Raw genomic sequence first — 18,408 nt, 5'->3', positions numbered from 1 at the left:
CAGGGAAAGAGCATCCCAGAAAGCAGAATCAGAAATGCAAAGGGCTGTTTTTTTTTTCCTCTGTGTTTCTTTCTCTGGAACACCACCCTGTTGTTCCAGGGTTAAATCCAGTTTATCATGGTGTATTAACTTTTGATCACTGCTACTGGGTTTGGTTTGTTATTTTGTTTAAAAATTTTGCACTGAGCCTTATGACAGAGATAGGCAATTAGCCTGAATTTGTTGTTCTGTTTTTGGTTTGTTTTGTTTGTAATTTGGATCTAGTTGCTGTTAACCCTAGAATTAGTTGGTCACAGTGCCCTCTTTTTCAAGTCTCTGGGTTGATTGACACTGTGGTGTCTCTTGGCTTTATCTGTGTATTCACAGCCTCTAGATGGTTGCCCATGGCCCTGTGTCCTAGGACTTATGTTAGTGTGCAATTGCTTCTCTTTTGCTATAACCTGGTGGTCCCTAAATTCTGTATTTTTTTTAAATACAGAAATCCACATACATTGACATTAATATGTATCCTGGGTTGACTGTCACTAAGTGGTGCTTCATAGGACCTGTGGGTGAGCAGAAGTGGGACCCTCCCTACCAGTTGCCTGCTGAGGCAGTGGAAGCGGGTGGTTGGAGGAGATGATGTCCTGCTTTACTCCTGAAAGAAGAATAGGAATTCCCCAGACAAAAAACTGTTTGGGTCCATGTCAGGCTCTAGAACCATCTGTGCAAACTAAATAGACAAGGCCATACCACTTTTGGGGACTGTGGCAATTGGCAAAATGTTCCAGTTTCTTAAAAATCACATATCTCTGAATAAACCAGCTGTTGCCAGATGGAGAGGGGTCTGGTGCTACGATTCTGAGGCATTTAAATTTTATCTCATGGTTTGGGGAGCAGTTGGAAGGATTTGAGCAAATAAGGAACATTACAAGATCTATATTTCAGGAGACTCAGACTGCAGACTGAGCAGAAAATTCCCTAGATATCTCACTCCTGGATTCAGAAAAAAAACTGATTAGGAGGTTACAGTCAAAATGATTGCAACCAGAGTTTTGAGATGAGATTTGATTCCCCACTTCACCAATTTTCTTCTGGGTTCTTTTCTCACAAATTTAAAGAATAAAATCCATGGACAATGATGGAAGGGAACAGTAAATGGTGTAAGATTTATTTAAATGAGAAGAGATAGAACTCCTGATGTGGGAGGGGGCAAGAGAGCAGGAAAACCCATTTCGGTGTGCTAGCTTAGGGGTTACAAGCATCAATCAAAATCTATGTTAAAAAGGCATTGAAAAAATATCAAGGCTATTGGTTGTGATCTTTAGCTTGAGTTTTAATCCTTCCTGTAGTTCCCATTATGGTTCACTCCCACCATCCATTTCCACTCACCACCTCTCTGGGAAAAAGGAGTTGACTGGAGTGTTCTCACAGGTGAGCTTCATGGTCTTTTCCATTTGAAATAGGCCTTGATGGTGCTTAGTAATATTTCTACTGGTTAGCCTCCTGGTAGAGATTCTGCCTTTGAATAAGACCTTAATGTGAGCCATTGTCTGACCGGTATCTATCCTTATTCATTATATGGGGACCCAGGGCACATACCTTAATGCTCATCTTTTCCTTTAAATATTGCCTATTTATTTCCGTATGGTTTTCTGAAATTGATCAACACTCTGGTTTTTCTTTGACTTGTTGATTTCATCACCTTTTATATTATGCTCTCCTGGCACCCTAAATGATTCTGGTTGGAAAATATAACTGTTTGTGATGTCTGTTTTTCTCCTGATAGCAGGAGTTCAGGGAATATGCAAGTTCATAGTGGGTTTATATTTATGGATGTTTTTTTGTAACATCTCAGTAACATTTTGTAACTACATTGGGTGTAATCTGTGAGGTACATAAGGAAATATTTATTCAGTGGGGGAGAGAGGTAACCTGACAGGTTATTCAGGAGGCTGCTTCATATGCAAACAAGCATAATAGCAGCACAATTTGGAATCACAAGTTCTGGTTTCAGGACCTGGATTCCTGCTTTAGTTCATTGGCAGGTGTATCACCCATTTCTCTGTTTCCACATCTGTAAGTGCTCATTAAAATAATCCCAGTTGTACTCCTGATGTAGGAAAAAAGAGGATGAACACCCAAGGAATTTTCAGTTAGCAGGTTTATTGGCTACAGGGTCCAGAGGGGCTATCACCTAAAAAATTCTCTGGACCTTGAGTCTGGAAATTTTTGGAACTTTGTATGGGGGAAAGGATGGCGGTGTACATAAAAAGTTCTTTTTGTCCCCTTTTTTTTTTAGATTAATCAGAGATTTTCCAAGTTTTATCACAAAAGCAGAAGTAGCACCATAAAGTCTTTGGACAATCCTAACTTTTGCAAGAAAGAGCAATTTAGTCCTCATAAAAAAATAGGAAGTTCTTTCCCAAATTCAGTTATTTCAGAGGGTAATTAAAGAAGTGATCCATCCCAGATTTTCCCTGTGAGAGGTTCAATTCACCTGTTAATGGGAGACAGTCATTCTTCTGGTACCATTTTTGAAGTCTGAATTACTTGTTTCCTGTGGTGAGTATGTGCTTGCTTAAAGACAGATCACTCCACCTAGGATGGGTAAAAGATAGTTCCCCACCCCCAGGTTATAGAGGGAGAGAGGGAGGAGAGAAAAATAAAATCACATCTATTTTAAAGTAATCCTTAGTGGCAGAGAATCCAAAAGCTGTATTCAAAGCATGAGGTGGATCACTGTTACAATAGGTGAAATTTTTTTTCTGATGTTTTGTTAATAAGAACAGGTATGGTAAGGGTCTCTGGAGAAGCTGAAGATTCTTTGATGGTAGAGGGGGCAACACCATGTTCAGCTCATGGAAACACCATAAGGATCCATGAAGGGAGATGTGAAAGCACTTTGTAAACTGTGAAGTGCTGTGGAGGTGTTAGCAGATAGCTTATCAGGATAGACACTGGATGGAGTAGAAGGTGAGCAGCCATGAACTTCTCCCCTTTTTTTCTGGTTACTGCTTGGAAGCTACTTTTAGAGGGAATTACCTATGCTTGTGGGGACAGGAGAAGCTACTGCTCTTTAAGTAATTGTTAATAAGCTTTCTACATTGTTCTGCATGAGGCTCCAAAGTAGAAAACCACAAAGAACCTGCCAAACCAGCAAAGCAGTTCAGCTTCTTTTTCAGGTGAAGTGAAGTAAACTTTTCTCATTATAATCTCCTTATAAAGTTTCCTTCCACAACATCTTGAAATGTGATGCATGAATAGGCAGGTATGTCACTAAGCCTGTGCAAGACTTTGCCCGGCTCTGTGATGAGGAGTCTTCCAATATGAACAGACATTCACTTTCCCAATAAAAGACCCTTTCTTTTTGTTAGGGGGGAAATAGCCTTGGGATTTGTCCGTATCCAGGATGCTCTCCATACTTGCTGCAAGTAATAAAGTTTTCTTCACCATTTCATCTCTGCATTGTGCTTATCAGTTTTCCAACACCAAAGTCCAAAGCCATTAGGTTTGGTTCCATTTTTTTTGACAGAAAATCAATAGAAGTGCTTACCCTCTGGGGCAAGGGGGTCAGAAAGGACAACCCTCTCCCTCACTCCATCCCTCATCAGTGAACTTACTGTAGTTCTTCACGCTGACCCTGTGTATGGAAAGAGTCAGTTCATAACCCATTCAGAAGGCATGTGCTGAAGTGCCAATCATCCACTAATTCTGAGTGGCCTTGGGCAACTCTGAGCTGGTGTTAAAAGATTAAGGCCAGAAATTCTAAAACTAAACTATCTAAATTTAATTGTGACTCTGTATGGAATTACCTATATGTTCTTGCAAGGATCAGTTGATATTACTGGAAATTGATTTGCTTTCTGTGCATTCTTAATGGTGGCTGTCTTTTATGGTTGTCAGAGGTAAATTTTTTAGACAAAAATTTCACCTATTATAACAGTGATCCACCTCATGCTTTGAATACAGCTTTTGGATTCTCTGCCACTAAGGATTACTTTAAAATGGATGTGATTTTATTTTTCTCTCCTCCCTCTCTCCCTCTATAACCTGGGGGTGGGAAACTATCTTTTACCCATCCTAGGTGGAGTGATCTGTCTTTAAGCAAGCAAATACCCACCACAGGAAACAAGTAATTCAGACTTCAAAAATGGTACCAGAAGAATGACTGTCTCCCATTAACAGGTGAATTGAACCTCTCACAGGGAAAATCTAGGACGGATCACTTATTTAATTACCCTCTGTTCTTGGACTGGGGCTATAACTCAGTGACAGAGCACATGTCTAGCATGTAGGAGGCACTGAGTTCAATCTTTACCACCACATAAAAATAAACAAACAAAATAACGTCATTGTGTTCATCTATAACCACAAAAAATAAATAAAATCCTTCTGTTTTCTCTGATGGGCAGAATCATAGCCTCTGGGATAAGAGTCCCCTGTGCTTCTTTCCTAGTAGAGCAATAAAGCCTCCTCTTTTGTCTCAAAACCATCCTTGTTATTGAATTGGCATCAGGAACAAGACTGAGCTTTTGGTAACACTATCATTACTTGAGATAAATTCTGTGAGTATACTGGGCACAATGATGCACATCTGTAATCCCAGGGGCTCTGGAGGCTGAGGTAGGAGGATTGCATGTTTAAAGGTTTAAGCAACTTAGCAAGGCTGTAACCAACCTAGTGGGACCCTGTCTCAAAATAAAAAATAAAAAGTGCTGGGGATGTGGCTCCGTGTATAAGCACCCTTAGGTTCAATAATTGATACTAAAAAAAGTTATCTGTGTGTTTGTGGGCAAGTGTGTGTGTGTGTGTGTGTGTGTGTGTGTGTGTGTGTTGCTCTTTCCTCTGTAGTCCTAGTTGAAAAACCAGTCTAGAATTTTAAAATTAGGACCTCCTTAGCAGATGTATTCTCCAAGGTCCTGTCTATTCCATCTTTGTGCTTGATACTGCCCCCAGGAGCTCTTAGTTCCCGGCTGGACAGGAGGGCCTGGGAGACTCTCAGGGATATGCAAGATAAACAGAAAATGAAAAAATGGTAGGTTTTTGAAAATTCAAGAGAATTATAGAGTAGAGTGAGGCTGGCAGTCCTGTAAGGTCCTATGACTTGAAGGACCTTGACTGAGCCTCTTCCAAAAATGAGAAAACAGAGCTAGGCATACCCAAGTGCTTACAACCTCACCCCTCAAGTCCTGTGGATTCTGCTTTCATAACTTTCAAAGTAGGAGAGAGTTAAGGGGTAAAGTAAAAGTCATGGCATGATTTTGATCTGGAATATTCCTAAAGGCTCAAGTGTTAAAGGCTCAGTTTCTAATGCAGCCTTTTTGGGGAGGTGATTTTACCATGAGCTTCCTTAACATCATCTGTTAATGATACATAGATGGATTCATAATTTTATGGCATTATCAGAAGGTGATAGAGAGGACAGGGCCTAGGGCCTAGTTGGAGTTAGGTCACTGGGTGTATATTATGGAAGAGTTTATCAAATACCTGGCCCCTACCTTGCCCTCCCTATGCTTCCCAGTCACCATGAAGGGAGTGACCTTGAACCATGGTGCACTTCTGCCATGGCAATCTGCCTCATCGCAGCTCAGAATCAATGGATCCAAGTGATTATGGACTGAAATCTCTTAAACTGTGAGTCAAAAATATATCTTTTCCTCTTTAGTTAATATTTCTTAGTTATTTTTTGTCTTGTGGTTTTTAAATTTTATATTGTGCACGATAATTATACATAATAGTGGCTTTCATTGTGATATATCCACACATACAATGTATACACATAGCATACATTAGTTTATTTCATTCTCATGTACCCCCTTCTTTTTGCACCACCTTCTCCGTGCCCTGATTTCAATTCTTTACTCTATTGTTCTCTCATGTTTTCCTTTTTGTTCTCTATCTTCCACATATAATAAAAATGTATAACCCTTGATTTTATGAATCTTGCTTATTTCACTTAGTATGACGCTCTCTGTTATGGTTTTGATGTGTGGTGTCCCACAAAAGTTCAGGTGTGAGGCAATGCAAGAAGGTTTGAAGGAAAAAATGATTGTGTGATATAGCATAGCCTTAACCCAATCAGAGGATTAGTTCCTGATGGGTTTAGCTGAGTGGTAACAGGATCCAGGTGGGGTGTGGCTGGTGGAAGTGTTACATTGGAGGAATGGATTTGGCATATATATTTGTATGTGGCAAGTGAACACCTCTCTCTCTGCTCTGATCATCATACGAGCTGGCTCCCTCTGCCACACTCTTCTGCCATGATATTCTGCCTCATCTTGTACCCTGAGGAATGGAGCTGGCTTTCTATGGACTAAGCCCTCTGAAACCATGAGCCCTTAAATAAATTTTTTCTCCCCATTCAATTGTGCTCATTGGGTCCTTTAGTCATAGAAGCAAAAAAGCAACTAAAACATTCTCCATTTCTATTATTTTTTCTGCAAATGACATAATTCCATTTGTGTTTATGGCTGAGTATAACTCCATTTGAGATATATATATATACCACATTTTTTTATTCAGTAATCTGTTGATGGACATCTAGGTTGGTTCTATAAACTTTGTTATTGTGAAGTATGCTGCCATAAGAACAGATATGTGTGTGCTGCTACAGTGTGCTAATTCTATTGGACAAATATGGAGGAAGGCATAGCTGGGTCATATATTGATTTCATTCTTAAACTCTTATCACAGCAACAAAAACCTGACAATAGAGGTCTCCTGTGTCAAAAACTGATGGGAACTTCAGCAAAGGTTTCTTTTATTTCATAATAATTATCTCAATTTGTAATTTAATATTATTTTTTTGTGTTTACTTGGTTAGCATCCCTCACCATTAATCAAGGTTGAGACTCATAAGGCCAAAGATTCTAACTGGCTTGTCGGTGGTATTTGGCACATGTCCTAAACACAGCAGACAGGCAGCCCTGCCAATCCACAGTGACACTGAGGTGCAGCACACACCTCCTCCAATGCCATGAGGAACTGTCTCTGTACTCGACATGTTCCTTGCTACCCTGCCTGGTAGAGCATGACTTCTTTGATTGCCCTTTGCAGAACAAGAACCTTTGCATAGGTTGGACCCCAGCACTGGATGCGTTTTTCATTTCAAGGAATGACTAACCCCTCCTTGGTGGTACAAATGCCAAACAATCCAACCAGGACCAGAGCTAAGCAGGACAGGAAAAAAATCATGTTAGCCTTGGTTATTTCATCATCTTAGCCAAATATGTTTCTTGAAAAAAGGTGAAATTATATAGTTCCATAGAGGTTTTACATACAAAAAGTATATAAAAGATTTTGGGTTATGGTGAGATTGTTACTGACAGCCTAAACCTGGGACCTGCCTTGATCCCAGCTGGCTGGATTTGGCTGTCTGCCCACATAATAAATAGAAAAAAGATGGTAAAATGAGTATTGACCTTGATCAACCTGGGAGGAAGCAGTTAGATTTCTTCTCCTTACCTATCCCACAGACATAATTATAATTTACAGAAACAAGAGCCAGGTGATATACATGTGTATATTTGGTTAATCTGAAGACGGAGAAAGCTGAGGAAAAAAAGGCAGGAAATACACACATGCAGATTTAGTTAGTCTGAGTTGTCCCAGAAGAAAGGAAATCCCCACTTTCATCTTTTTTGGTGCCTGTCAAGGTGAGAGGTGGAAGCCAAACGGCCCCCAGCTTCTACGCTCAGCATGAGAAAGTAATTCCCAATTTGAGATGAGGTGCCTCTGAATTCTGTCTGCTTCAAGATTACTAATTGTCAACAGTTCTCAAATGACACTGTAATCTTTCCTTGTTTGAATGCATGCCAGAGATGTTGGAAGGATTGGTGAAGGGTGAGTATCAGTTGGTGCAGAGTCAGAAGAAAGAGAGAAGGAAGCACACAAGCACAGCTTGAATGTCTTCTCATTCTGTTATGTTTTGAGAACTTGGAGACTTTGTTACCTAATCCTCAGTTTCTCAGGCAAATCAGACAAAGAATTTGACTCAGAGTTAAGTTAATGAGCTTATATAATTTACAAACACTCAGACCTGGCATCACTCATATCAGGAATCTGCTGAGAGTCTCATAATGACAATTGTTCTTACAAGCCTCCTCTTACCAGCTCCCAGAGTCTGCTCTCCATCCACAACCACCCATTTACCAAAAAGCAGGGAGCCACTGCTCAGACACTTCTTGGCCTAATGAAAAATCTGGGATCATCTTTTTTGAGTTCTGGTGCTAGATGTGCTCTCTGTGGTGATATCTGGCATGAGATGGGTGGGTAGAGATTTGCAGTTCACCTGGCCATGCAGGATGCAGTTCTCCTCTTCTGTCCTTTCACACCCATTGATCATGGGCATGCATTATTTTCAGAGACAGAGGATATTCTTTGCTCTAAAATCTATGTGTTGGCTACTGCAGGGATCTCTTGATGGCTGCACAGGATGTATTCTGGATTGAAATTACTCAATGCATCCATCAGCTTCATTGTGGCCATGCCCACTATTTTTTTTCTAAGGGACTTCTGGCCATCAGGGCACTGGCACAACATCTTGATGTTTTGGGAAGGTGGTTGTGGCCCAAACAAGCCAAATCATCTTCCTGTATAAACAAGGGAGATGAAGTGGTCACCAAAGACTCACAGGGAAAGAACCTGCAGAGGCCCAGCAATCTCACCTGACTCAATGATCAAATTTCCTGGATATCAGCTCTTTGTAAAGAACTCTGCTAGGGACTAGGGGCTTAATAGTGGGTAGTACACAGACCCTGCTCCAGGGAAGTTCACATTTTTGAAAGTGAAACAAAAGTGTAATCCAACAATGTTGTAGGACAATAAAGAGAACAACAACAAGAGAAATGTGTTCCAGGGATACTAGAAATTGTACAGGGGAGGAAGTGGCTTCGTGTGAGTAGGTGGAGGTGGTGTTGAAAGCTTTTAGCAGATGAAGATTTGATTGAGCTGGGTTTTGAAGGATGATCAAGAGTCTTCTGGGCTGGGGCTGGAGCTGAGTGATTGAGTTCTTGCCTAGCATGTGTGAGACCCTGGATTTGATTTTCAGCACTGCATAGAAATAAATAAGGAAAGAAAGAAAGGAGAGAAAAAGGTCCATTAAAAAACTAAAAAATATTTTTTAAAAAAGTCTTCTATGAGCATGAGAGTATTCTAAGCAGAGGAAAGTGCATGAGTAGTTATTTAGATATAACCTTTTTGGGTGGAATTCAAGGATTTTGTAATGAGAACACCCAAGGAGACAAAAAATGATTAGAGGACATTTAATTCCAATGTTTAACTTGAGTTTCTTCTAAGAAGCAATAACCTTTGGGCATAATGACAACTCTTATCGTATTTTTTATTAATAGTTTTTACAAACCTGAGTTCAAAGATAAAAATGGGCATGTCTCATGACTCAGTGCCAACTGCCAAATTGGAGGGGGCACCTGGCTTCTGCAATAGGGTGTGGGGCACAGGTGGTTTTTCCTACTGGCTGTACATTCAGCTCCACCTCCTTTTCTAGCATGTAAATATGCCAGACTGACTTCATTGACTCACAGCTGTTCACAGAAGGCAAGCTTGGAACATTCTGCCCTGTCAAAAGATAGCTCACATAGCTGGAAGTCAAACTCAGAGGAGAAAATTTTGAAAGGAAAGTAGTGATGGATCTGATCCCAAACTTTACCATGGAAACCTGGGTTCTCCTGGGAATCAGCCTGGTGCTCCTCTATCTGTGAGTAACTATCCCAGTTTCTATCCTCTTCAAACCTCCCATTTCTGTGACTAGGAGGTTTAGTGTTATGATTTGATTTGGAGGATGAACTTTGGAGTGAGTCTCAGTTTGAACCTAGATTAATCAACCAGAAGAGTTCAATAGATGCAGATTACAAACAACTGGACACCTTCTGAAAAGTGATGCACCCTCTGCAAACTTTCAGCATTCTGGAGGTAAAGAGGGGCCTTCACAAGTTTTTGTATCATTGTTTATCTTTTGTGTTCTATGTGAACTACAAGAGATGTATAGGAGACTTGTCTCCTGTGGAACAGGTGGTTCCTGCTCCTTCTCCCCATGTCCCAGCACCATTTGTAAAATGCACCAAGTGCACCACAGGTGCTACCATAGGCTCAGACTCACTTTTTCCTTCTCTTCTCTCCCTTTTCCCTGAAATAGCCCTCCTTCCAAAAACTCAATTCCACCACCTTGCAATATGCAACTAATGTTGAATGATGAAAGTATTGAGCAAAGACCTGGGAGAAATTTTGAACTTTTATTCCTTAAGTTAGCTTCAGTGTAGAGATTTGTTTCTTCCTTGATATGAAACCTAATGGCAGCTTCAGGAGACAGAAGTTTAAAAGCCAATTTTGTATTTTAAACATTTTCCTATGATATTCCAGTGCAGGAGCATGAATAAAACCATCTAGTAGAAGAATTCCTTTAAATAGTGGTATTTCTGGCCTGAGATTGTGGCTCAGTGGTAGAGAGCTCCTCTGGCATGTGTGAGGCACTGGGTGTGATCCTCAGCATCACATAAAAATAAATAAGTAAAATAAAGGTATTGTGTCTGCCTACAACTAAAAAAAGTATTTAAAATAGTGGGATTCCTGGTTTCATGGAGCAAGTGAATAGAGCAGGTATTACTGACGAAGGGTAGAAGACATTGCAACAAGGAGACCTTTGACTTCTATCTTAAATCCACTTTTACAAGATTAGGCATTCATAATGATGTGAAAATAGAAAATATAAACCTGGTTGTGTAACAATTGAAGTAAAGGATAATATTCAGGCTTTTGTTGCATCTATTTTCCCTCCAGTGGCATTTTAAAATTAATGGAAATGTTTTAATTTCATTCTTTCAATAGTACAATTTTTTTAAGGTAAGTTCCTCATGTTCCTTTCGAAGGTCAAAATAGGTCTCTTGGATTCTGTATTTGTAAAAATCAACCTGTTTAAAAATGACCTCACCTTTTTTGAACAATTGAAGAAATATTAATCTAATACATACATCCATGACATAGATTGCACATGTCCTTAAATATACCTGCCCAAGTATATTTAAATATACTAACTCAACAGTTTCTCATACATCAGTGTTCTTAATCTCTTACAGCAGATGAATAAGACAGAATGTGGACCAGGGATGCAATAAAAGGCATCCAGATATGAGTTATGAAAAAGTGGGAGAATATTCCTCTCTGTTCAGAGAAGAAGGCCCAGAGTGGAGATGGCCCCCACTGGAGGCCACTAGAGGGGCCAACGTAATGGTATCAAGTCATCTTCCTGAACTGACACCAGTGAGTGAAGTGACCTGGAAGAAATCTAGGCTGAATTACTCTTTTCAAGTTCATGTTTGGGGACTTATATCAGATATTCACTGTAGGATTGGGAGCCTAATGATGAAATTAGCTACTTTGAGCTAATTATTATGACTTTTGGAGTTTCTCAGGGAATGTGAGAGAGGAGATGATGAACAGATGTAATTAGGGCCATTGGAGTTCTTGTTGTTATTTAGGGCCTACATATTATTTGCCTGGCTTCACTGTTCCCATTCTTGATCAGTGACTCATTAGCCACTATATACACACAGTCACAAACCCTTTACCTGGATTTCTCTTCCACTTTTAGATATGGGACCTATTCACATGGATATTTTAAGAAGCTGGGAATTCCAGGGCCAACACCTCTGCCTTTTTTGGGAACTATTCTTAATTATCGCCAGGTGAGTGTTATTTGAGCTCCCTGTTTTGCCTCTTATGGTTGCAAACATCTGCTTAGTTACATCAGTAGAAATTAAGCTCTGTGAGGGAAGTTATAAGAGTTCTAAGCTTCAGAAACTATGTGAGGGCCCCATCCAAAGCACAGTCAGTTTTACCCTGGGGCTCTGTTTTCAACTCCTCCTGGCCTCAGGTTCACTTCTGTTGATGAGCTCAGGACTCTGGCACATTCACACTCTAAGCTGTGGACTTTATGTTCAGCAGACTGTGAGCATTCTCACAGAGTTTTCATTTTTCTCAGTGCAGATTCTAGGAAGACACACTCAAACCTCTGGGATGCTTTATTTTCACAGTTAAAATGTTACAAATGAAACTTGGCATGAGGAAGATTGATTGCTTAGTTTCTATGATGAAAACTCAGAGCCAGTGTCTAACTATCTGTGTCCTATGTGCAGAGAGATAGCTCCATTTTCCAAGTTGAGCTCCAATACAGAAAGGCAAGTCCACTTTTATTTGCTCACTATGTCACTTACTTACTCAACAAGATGATTGTGATAACATAAATCTCCTAGGCTAGAAGAGGTTCCTGGTGCCTTTACTCCCTAATTCTACCAGAATTCTAGAGAAAACATGAGATAAATTAAAATGATACTCAACGAGGAGATAAAAGATCATTTATAGCCCTGGGAAACACTCATTTTCCCTCAGCCTGGGTTTCCTCATTTGCTCATGAAGGTCATCATTCTCAAGGTCCCAGTATTTCTGAGACAACACAAGGAGACCAAGTACTGTAGAAGAGAAGGTTGTCATATTCATAGACAAGGGTAATTGGTTGAGTATAAATAATACTTAGAGAAAATTCAAGTGACTTTACATATTTCATTTCAAACATTGCATATTTTCTCTATTCTCCTCAGAAGCCTCTGAGTAAGAATCAAGCCTGATTTCATGGGATTTGGGTCATTTGATGCAAAATCAGTACATTTATAATAATAATGGAATTTCATATTGTTTTTCTTCCCAGGGTTTGATTAATTTTGAGACAAAATGTTATAAAAAAGTATGGAAAAACATGGGGGTAAGTATTCTGGAAATTTCTCTTTGGAAGACTTGTTATGATATGGTGCCCCAATGCATGAGGACAACCTCAGCCATGAGCTTTTGGGATGCAACCCTCTGTGCTGCACAATCCTTGGAGGCTTGTCCTGCCAAGGGTCCTGCCAAGGGTCCTGCATGTCACCAAGAGTCTGGGTCTACAGTCTGACTTAGGTTGAGAATGTTGCATATTTTCACTTTTCTCTTGCTTTTGATGACCCAGAGACTCCATCCTGACTTTGTGTCCAATGTCCTATCTTCCCCATTTTTCTTTCTTTTTGACCCTTTTAGCTGAATAAAATGTATTATTTGAGAACTTTTTTTTAAATCATAGGCTTACAAATCTATGGCATCATCTTTTTCCTCCATTGATTTCCTTTTAATTTAAAGACAAAATTCCCTTATTAAATATTCAGATTTAATGTATGCCTTTGGTCAAAAGGCTGGAAGGTACTGGGAAGCTAATGGGAAACCATTCCTGCTCATCTTTTTTTTTTTTAATTTCCTTTACTTTCTTTCCTCTTTTTATTTGTCATCATTATTGTTGCTCATATGCCATTTTTAAGTTTTCAGCATTGACTTTTCAATGAAGTAGACCCAAGCATTTCTTTCTCTCCTTCATCCATTATGTAAAGACCAGACATAGGATGTAGTTACACCACTAAGTTCCCTGGTGGATTGATGGGATTTACATTGGAGGGTGGCCTTATCTAATTGTAGCAACTATTCCCTTCAGAGCTGGTGGAAGTTTGGTGAGAGCAATAGAAGAGGTGTAATCATTTTTCTCTACACTAAAAATACTGGTAGAAGACATTGACTCTTCTCCATCTTCTCTCTTCAATCTCCCAAAAGCCACAGGGCTGGCTAGAGTGTTCTACTCAGTTGACATGCCCATAGATACCATGTGATCCAAGGACACAACATGCCCCACTGGATCTCCAAAGCCCCCATTTCAGCTACCACTTGAGAAACTTAGTAATTATGAAAGTCAATTATCTGCCTAATTTTTTTCTTTACTAACCTAATAGCCTTTTGAATAATCCAATATTTTTGTGATGTAAAATGTTATATAGACTATGGGCTGAGGCTGGCTCTCAGTGGCAGGGCGCTTGCCTATATCATATGTGAGGCACTGGGTTTGATCCTCAGCACCACATAAAAATAAACAAATAAGGGCATTCTGTCCACCTACAATTACAATAAATAAATAAATAAGTTATGGAAATTAATGTAGGCAATACTATTGTATTCACCATCTAGATTTAAGAAGTGTTCCAATGTTATTTCTAATTATGATCTCTTAAAAGATGTATTTTTTCTATGTACTGTAGACTAGGCAGGTATAATAGGTAACATCAGGATCAAAGTCTGGATTTCTGCTGCAGAATCTGGCCTGTTACATTTAACCAGCCCTATTTTTCTAACACAGCCTATATGATGGTCGACGGCCTGTTTGGGTTATTATGGAGCCAAGCATTATCAAAACAGTTCTCATCAATGAATGTTATTCTGCCTTCACTAACCGGCGGGTATGCATTCACTTTTCAACATTTTAACATTTATTTAGTTATTTTTAATTTTTTAATTTATTCTTTTCAATTATACATGACACTAGAATGTATTTTGACATATTATACATACATAAAGTACAACTTCTCAAGCCTGTGTTTGTAAATAATGTGGAGTTTCTCTGATTGTGTATTCATATATGAACATATGAAAGTTATGTCTGATTCATTCTACAGTCTTTCCTATTCCCATCCCCTCACCCTATTCTTTGTTTCCCTTTGTCTAATCCAAAGTAACATTTATTTATTAATTCAATTTTTATTCTGAGATATTTATAAATTCAGAGGGCATTCTTTGCCAAAAAAATTGCCAGGCAGTTGCATGTATAATCTGTTTTACCCAATGATAATTTCTTACATGACTATAAATTTATTAAATTACTTTTTCTATACTAAAAGGAAATTGATAAAAACTAGACTTTATATTTCCATTTTTCCTGTTTTGTGTGCCTATATGTATGAGTATAGAGCTCTGTGCAAATGTATCACATGCCTACAATTTGTGTAGATAGATTTAGATTGTGTTTTTAATGTGTTTTCACAAATTCTTCATTAACCTCAGAAATATGCCTGGTTTTTTGTGGATAACTACATTGGACAAAGATTGCACCTATAAATAGGAAAAATCCTATCTGTATTTCTTTCATTTATTTGTTTTTATTTTCCTCTGATATTAGCTGGGAGTTCCAGTGTGAGGTTGAATAAGAGCCATAGGAATGAATATTTCTTTTGAAGGATATAGACTTTAATTTTCCAAAGTTTACCCTAATTTTAGATGAGGCTGATGTGTATGTGTGTGGATTCCCATACAATCTCTATCTTCACTTTTTAAAAACTTTGGGTGCTGGGTTTAGCTCAGTTGGTAGAGTGCTTACCTTGCAGGTACAAAGTCTGGGGTTCAATTCCCCAGCATCACAAATATATTTTTAAAAACTTTGATTAATGTATGACATTTGTGCATAATAATAGGATTTGCTGCTATGTTCAATACACACATATATTCCACTCTGCCCAAATGCAGCCTCTATTTACTTCCCAACATGTCCAAATCACTAATCTACACTCAGATGAACGTTTTTACTTGTCTTTCTATATGTGGCTGAGCAAACATTGTTGAATTATTCCTGATGCTTGGGAGAAAGCATTCAGTTTGCAACCAGGAAGTGTATTGTTAGCTGAAAGTGGATTTTTTAAGAATCTCCTTATCAAGTTGAAGAAGCTTCCCTCTGTTCCTAATCTCCTAAATTTTTATAGTGAATGAGTTCTGGAAACATACATTTTGGCGGTGGGGTACTGGGGATTGGACTTAGAGGCATTTGACCATTGAGCCACATCCCTGGTCCTATGTTGTATTTTATTTAGAGATAGAGTCTCACTGAATTGCTTAGCACCTCACTGTTGCTGAGGCTGGCTTTCTATTTGTGATCATCCTGTCTTATACTCCTGAGCTGCTGGGATTACAGATATGCACCACTATGCTCAGCTGGAAGCATACATTTTAATTAAAAATATATTTTGGTTCATAGAAGTAAATTTCAAGGGTTTTGCTTTGGTGGGCTAGCACCTAGGTGAAAATAAGAATTATCTTCTTTTCTCTTTCTGCCCTTGTATAAAATATTGGAAGGACTTCCATTAATAACTTGTTTATTTCTGTAATACACTTATATTTCAATCCTTTAAATTTCAAATATTTGTATTTTTAGAATTATCATATCTAACCACCACCCCTTTTTCAAGATGCTTATGCTATAAATGCATGTAAAGACATAACTGTTCTTAGGTAACATACAGTTGACCAAGAACACCTGGTATCTGTCACCAACTGATTTCTGCTCTGCACAGCCCTGGGGGTTGTACTAGGTTTTTTTAGGTCTTCTTTACATCTATTCCCCTAGAAAAAGCTTTCAACAGAGTGAAAATTTTTCATCTAAACAAAGGTTTGAATATAAAGTCCAAAAACAGTGTGAGGTCCCTGGGTGTCTCTTCCAAACTCACAGGAGTTTAGGCACTTGGAATAAATACTATTGAGTGTCTGACATAGGGCTAGCTAGTAGGATGTCACTAAACATTTTTTAAATAAATGATGCTTGTTTAACAAACTTTTGCAACTGTGGAGACCTCCACATTTATATAGGACAAAATCTCTTTTCCAGTGGACTCTAGAATTTTGTTCCAGTGGGATTTATGAAAAAAGCCATCTCTTTGTCTGAGGATGAGGAGTGGAAGAGAATAAGAACACTTCTGTCTCCAACCTTAACCAGTGGAAAACTCAAGGAGGTAATAAAATAGGAGGGCTTTTCATTGGAAACTTAAAGAATAAATTTGGGGATGGGTAGAAAGCGAGATAGATAGTAGTCCCTTTCCAAGGGATAGTCCTCTGAATTTGAACTTCCTAAAAATGTTCTTTTGTCTTTATGTTTTAGAAGATATATAGAAAGATTCATTATAAATGTCTCATACTTCTTTATCCTGGGAAAACCATAGCCTTGGGGACTGAGTCTCCTCACTTAACTATGGACAATCTTGTGTTTTGTGCATAGATGTTCCCCATCATTAACCAGTATGGAGATGTGTTGGTGAAAAACATGAGACTGGACTCAGAGAAGGGCAAGTTTATCAACTTGAAAGAGTAAGTAGCAGGGCCGCTCTGGCATTCCAAGCTCCAGCAGGAGCCCCTCCAACTGTCTGACACAGAACTGAATCCCAACTGCTGAGCTAGTGCAATGAGCAGACAAAGCAAGAGTTTGGAGTCACAATACCAACTATTCATCCAAGAAGGTGCTGCTCCCAGGAGGAGACAGGGCAGCTGGGGGAGAAAAGAGCTCTTCCTATTCTCCGAGGTTTGTTTGGCTGCTATTTATGACTTTGAATATTCTAGAAGAAAAAATACTGCCAAGGTCAAGGTAACCTTTTTTGAGTCAGTATCTCCACACTTGTCCTGCTGAAGCTCAGTTTGTACACAACTATGATCATCCTCATTCTACTTCTGCTACTGTAGTGTGTCTGATTATGGAACTTATCCCTGTGTGGGTGAACTTCTTGAGTTCAGAGGTGAGTCTAACTCAACTCACTGTCCACATCACTCTTGGCACAAGGACAATATTTCATTTGCAACTCATAAAGGGCTCATGGTCAGTTTGAAGGGATCACAGACTCATCTGATAGACTATCAGATAACTGAATTTGTGTGGCTCTCTGCTTGTCTTCTCTGAGTATTTGGACTTACTCCTACTTCTTGCTGCATGTGTAGTGGAAGGATTTGGAAGAGGCACTGATTTTAACTTTCCATGTCTTTCTCTATTCAGCATCTTTGGTGCCTACAGCATGGATGTGATTACTGCAACATCATTTGGAGTGAACATCGATTCCCTGAACAACCCACAAGATCCCTTTGTGGAGAAAGTCAAGAAGCTCTTAAAATTTGATTTCTTTGACCCTTTGCTTCTTTCAATAAGTATGTGGACTACCATGCTATTCGTTCCTTCTCTTTATTTAAATAAAATCATTATTGTTACGTAATTAACATATCTTTTAATTTATACACTTAATTTATACAATTAAATGGCTTTCAGTACAAAGATATATGCAGCCATCACTAGTGATCATTTGTCAACTCAGAAGCAGGCTACCATTTCATTATCAACTCTCTATTTTCCAAGTCTAAGCAACCATGAATCTATTTTCTGACTATAGATTTGATGATACTGTGAATTTTCTTTTAATGAATCCTACAATATGTGGCTTTGCATGTCTGACTTCTTTCATTTATCACTGTATTTTCAAATTCTTCCATCCTAAGCATGTGTGAGTACATCATTTCTTTTTTTAGAGAGAGGGAAAGAGAGAGAGAGAGAATTTTTTAATATGTATTTTTTTAATTTTCGATGGACATAACATCTTTATTTTATGTGGTGCTGAGGATCAAACCCAGCACCCTGCGCATGCCAGGCGAGTGCACTACGGCTTGAGCTACAGTTTCAGCCCTTCATTTCTTTTTTAAAAGAAATTGTTTATTTATTTGTTCTAATGAATTATATATGACATCAGAATGCATTTTACTAAATAATAC

At 38.8% G+C, this 18,408-nt stretch overlaps 2 protein-coding genes across 5 annotated transcripts in view; both read left to right on the top strand.

Moving 5' to 3' along the window:
* The window catches only part of LOC144364745 (cytochrome P450 3A9-like), a 466,715-nt gene that overhangs the window by 262,216 nt on the left and 186,091 nt on the right, over positions 1–18,408 (top strand). The window lies entirely within an intron of this gene.
* The window catches only part of LOC101973219 (cytochrome P450 3A9), a 30,001-nt gene continuing 21,219 nt past the window's right edge, over positions 9,627–18,408 (top strand). Inside the window, 8 exon segments of the mRNA XM_078024756.1 lie at positions 9,627–9,697; positions 11,588–11,681; positions 12,701–12,730; positions 12,732–12,754; positions 14,201–14,300; positions 16,503–16,616; positions 16,880–16,968; positions 17,645–17,795. Of these exon segments, the coding sequence (XP_077880882.1) occupies positions 9,627–9,697; positions 11,588–11,681; positions 12,701–12,730; positions 12,732–12,754; positions 14,201–14,300; positions 16,503–16,616; positions 16,880–16,968; positions 17,645–17,795 (672 nt within the window).

This window comes from Ictidomys tridecemlineatus, chromosome 10 (genome assembly GCF_052094955.1).
Source record: "Ictidomys tridecemlineatus isolate mIctTri1 chromosome 10, mIctTri1.hap1, whole genome shotgun sequence".
Lineage (NCBI taxonomy): Eukaryota > Metazoa > Chordata > Mammalia > Rodentia > Sciuridae > Ictidomys > Ictidomys tridecemlineatus.
This window is presented reverse-complemented; position numbering and strand designations above follow the sequence as displayed.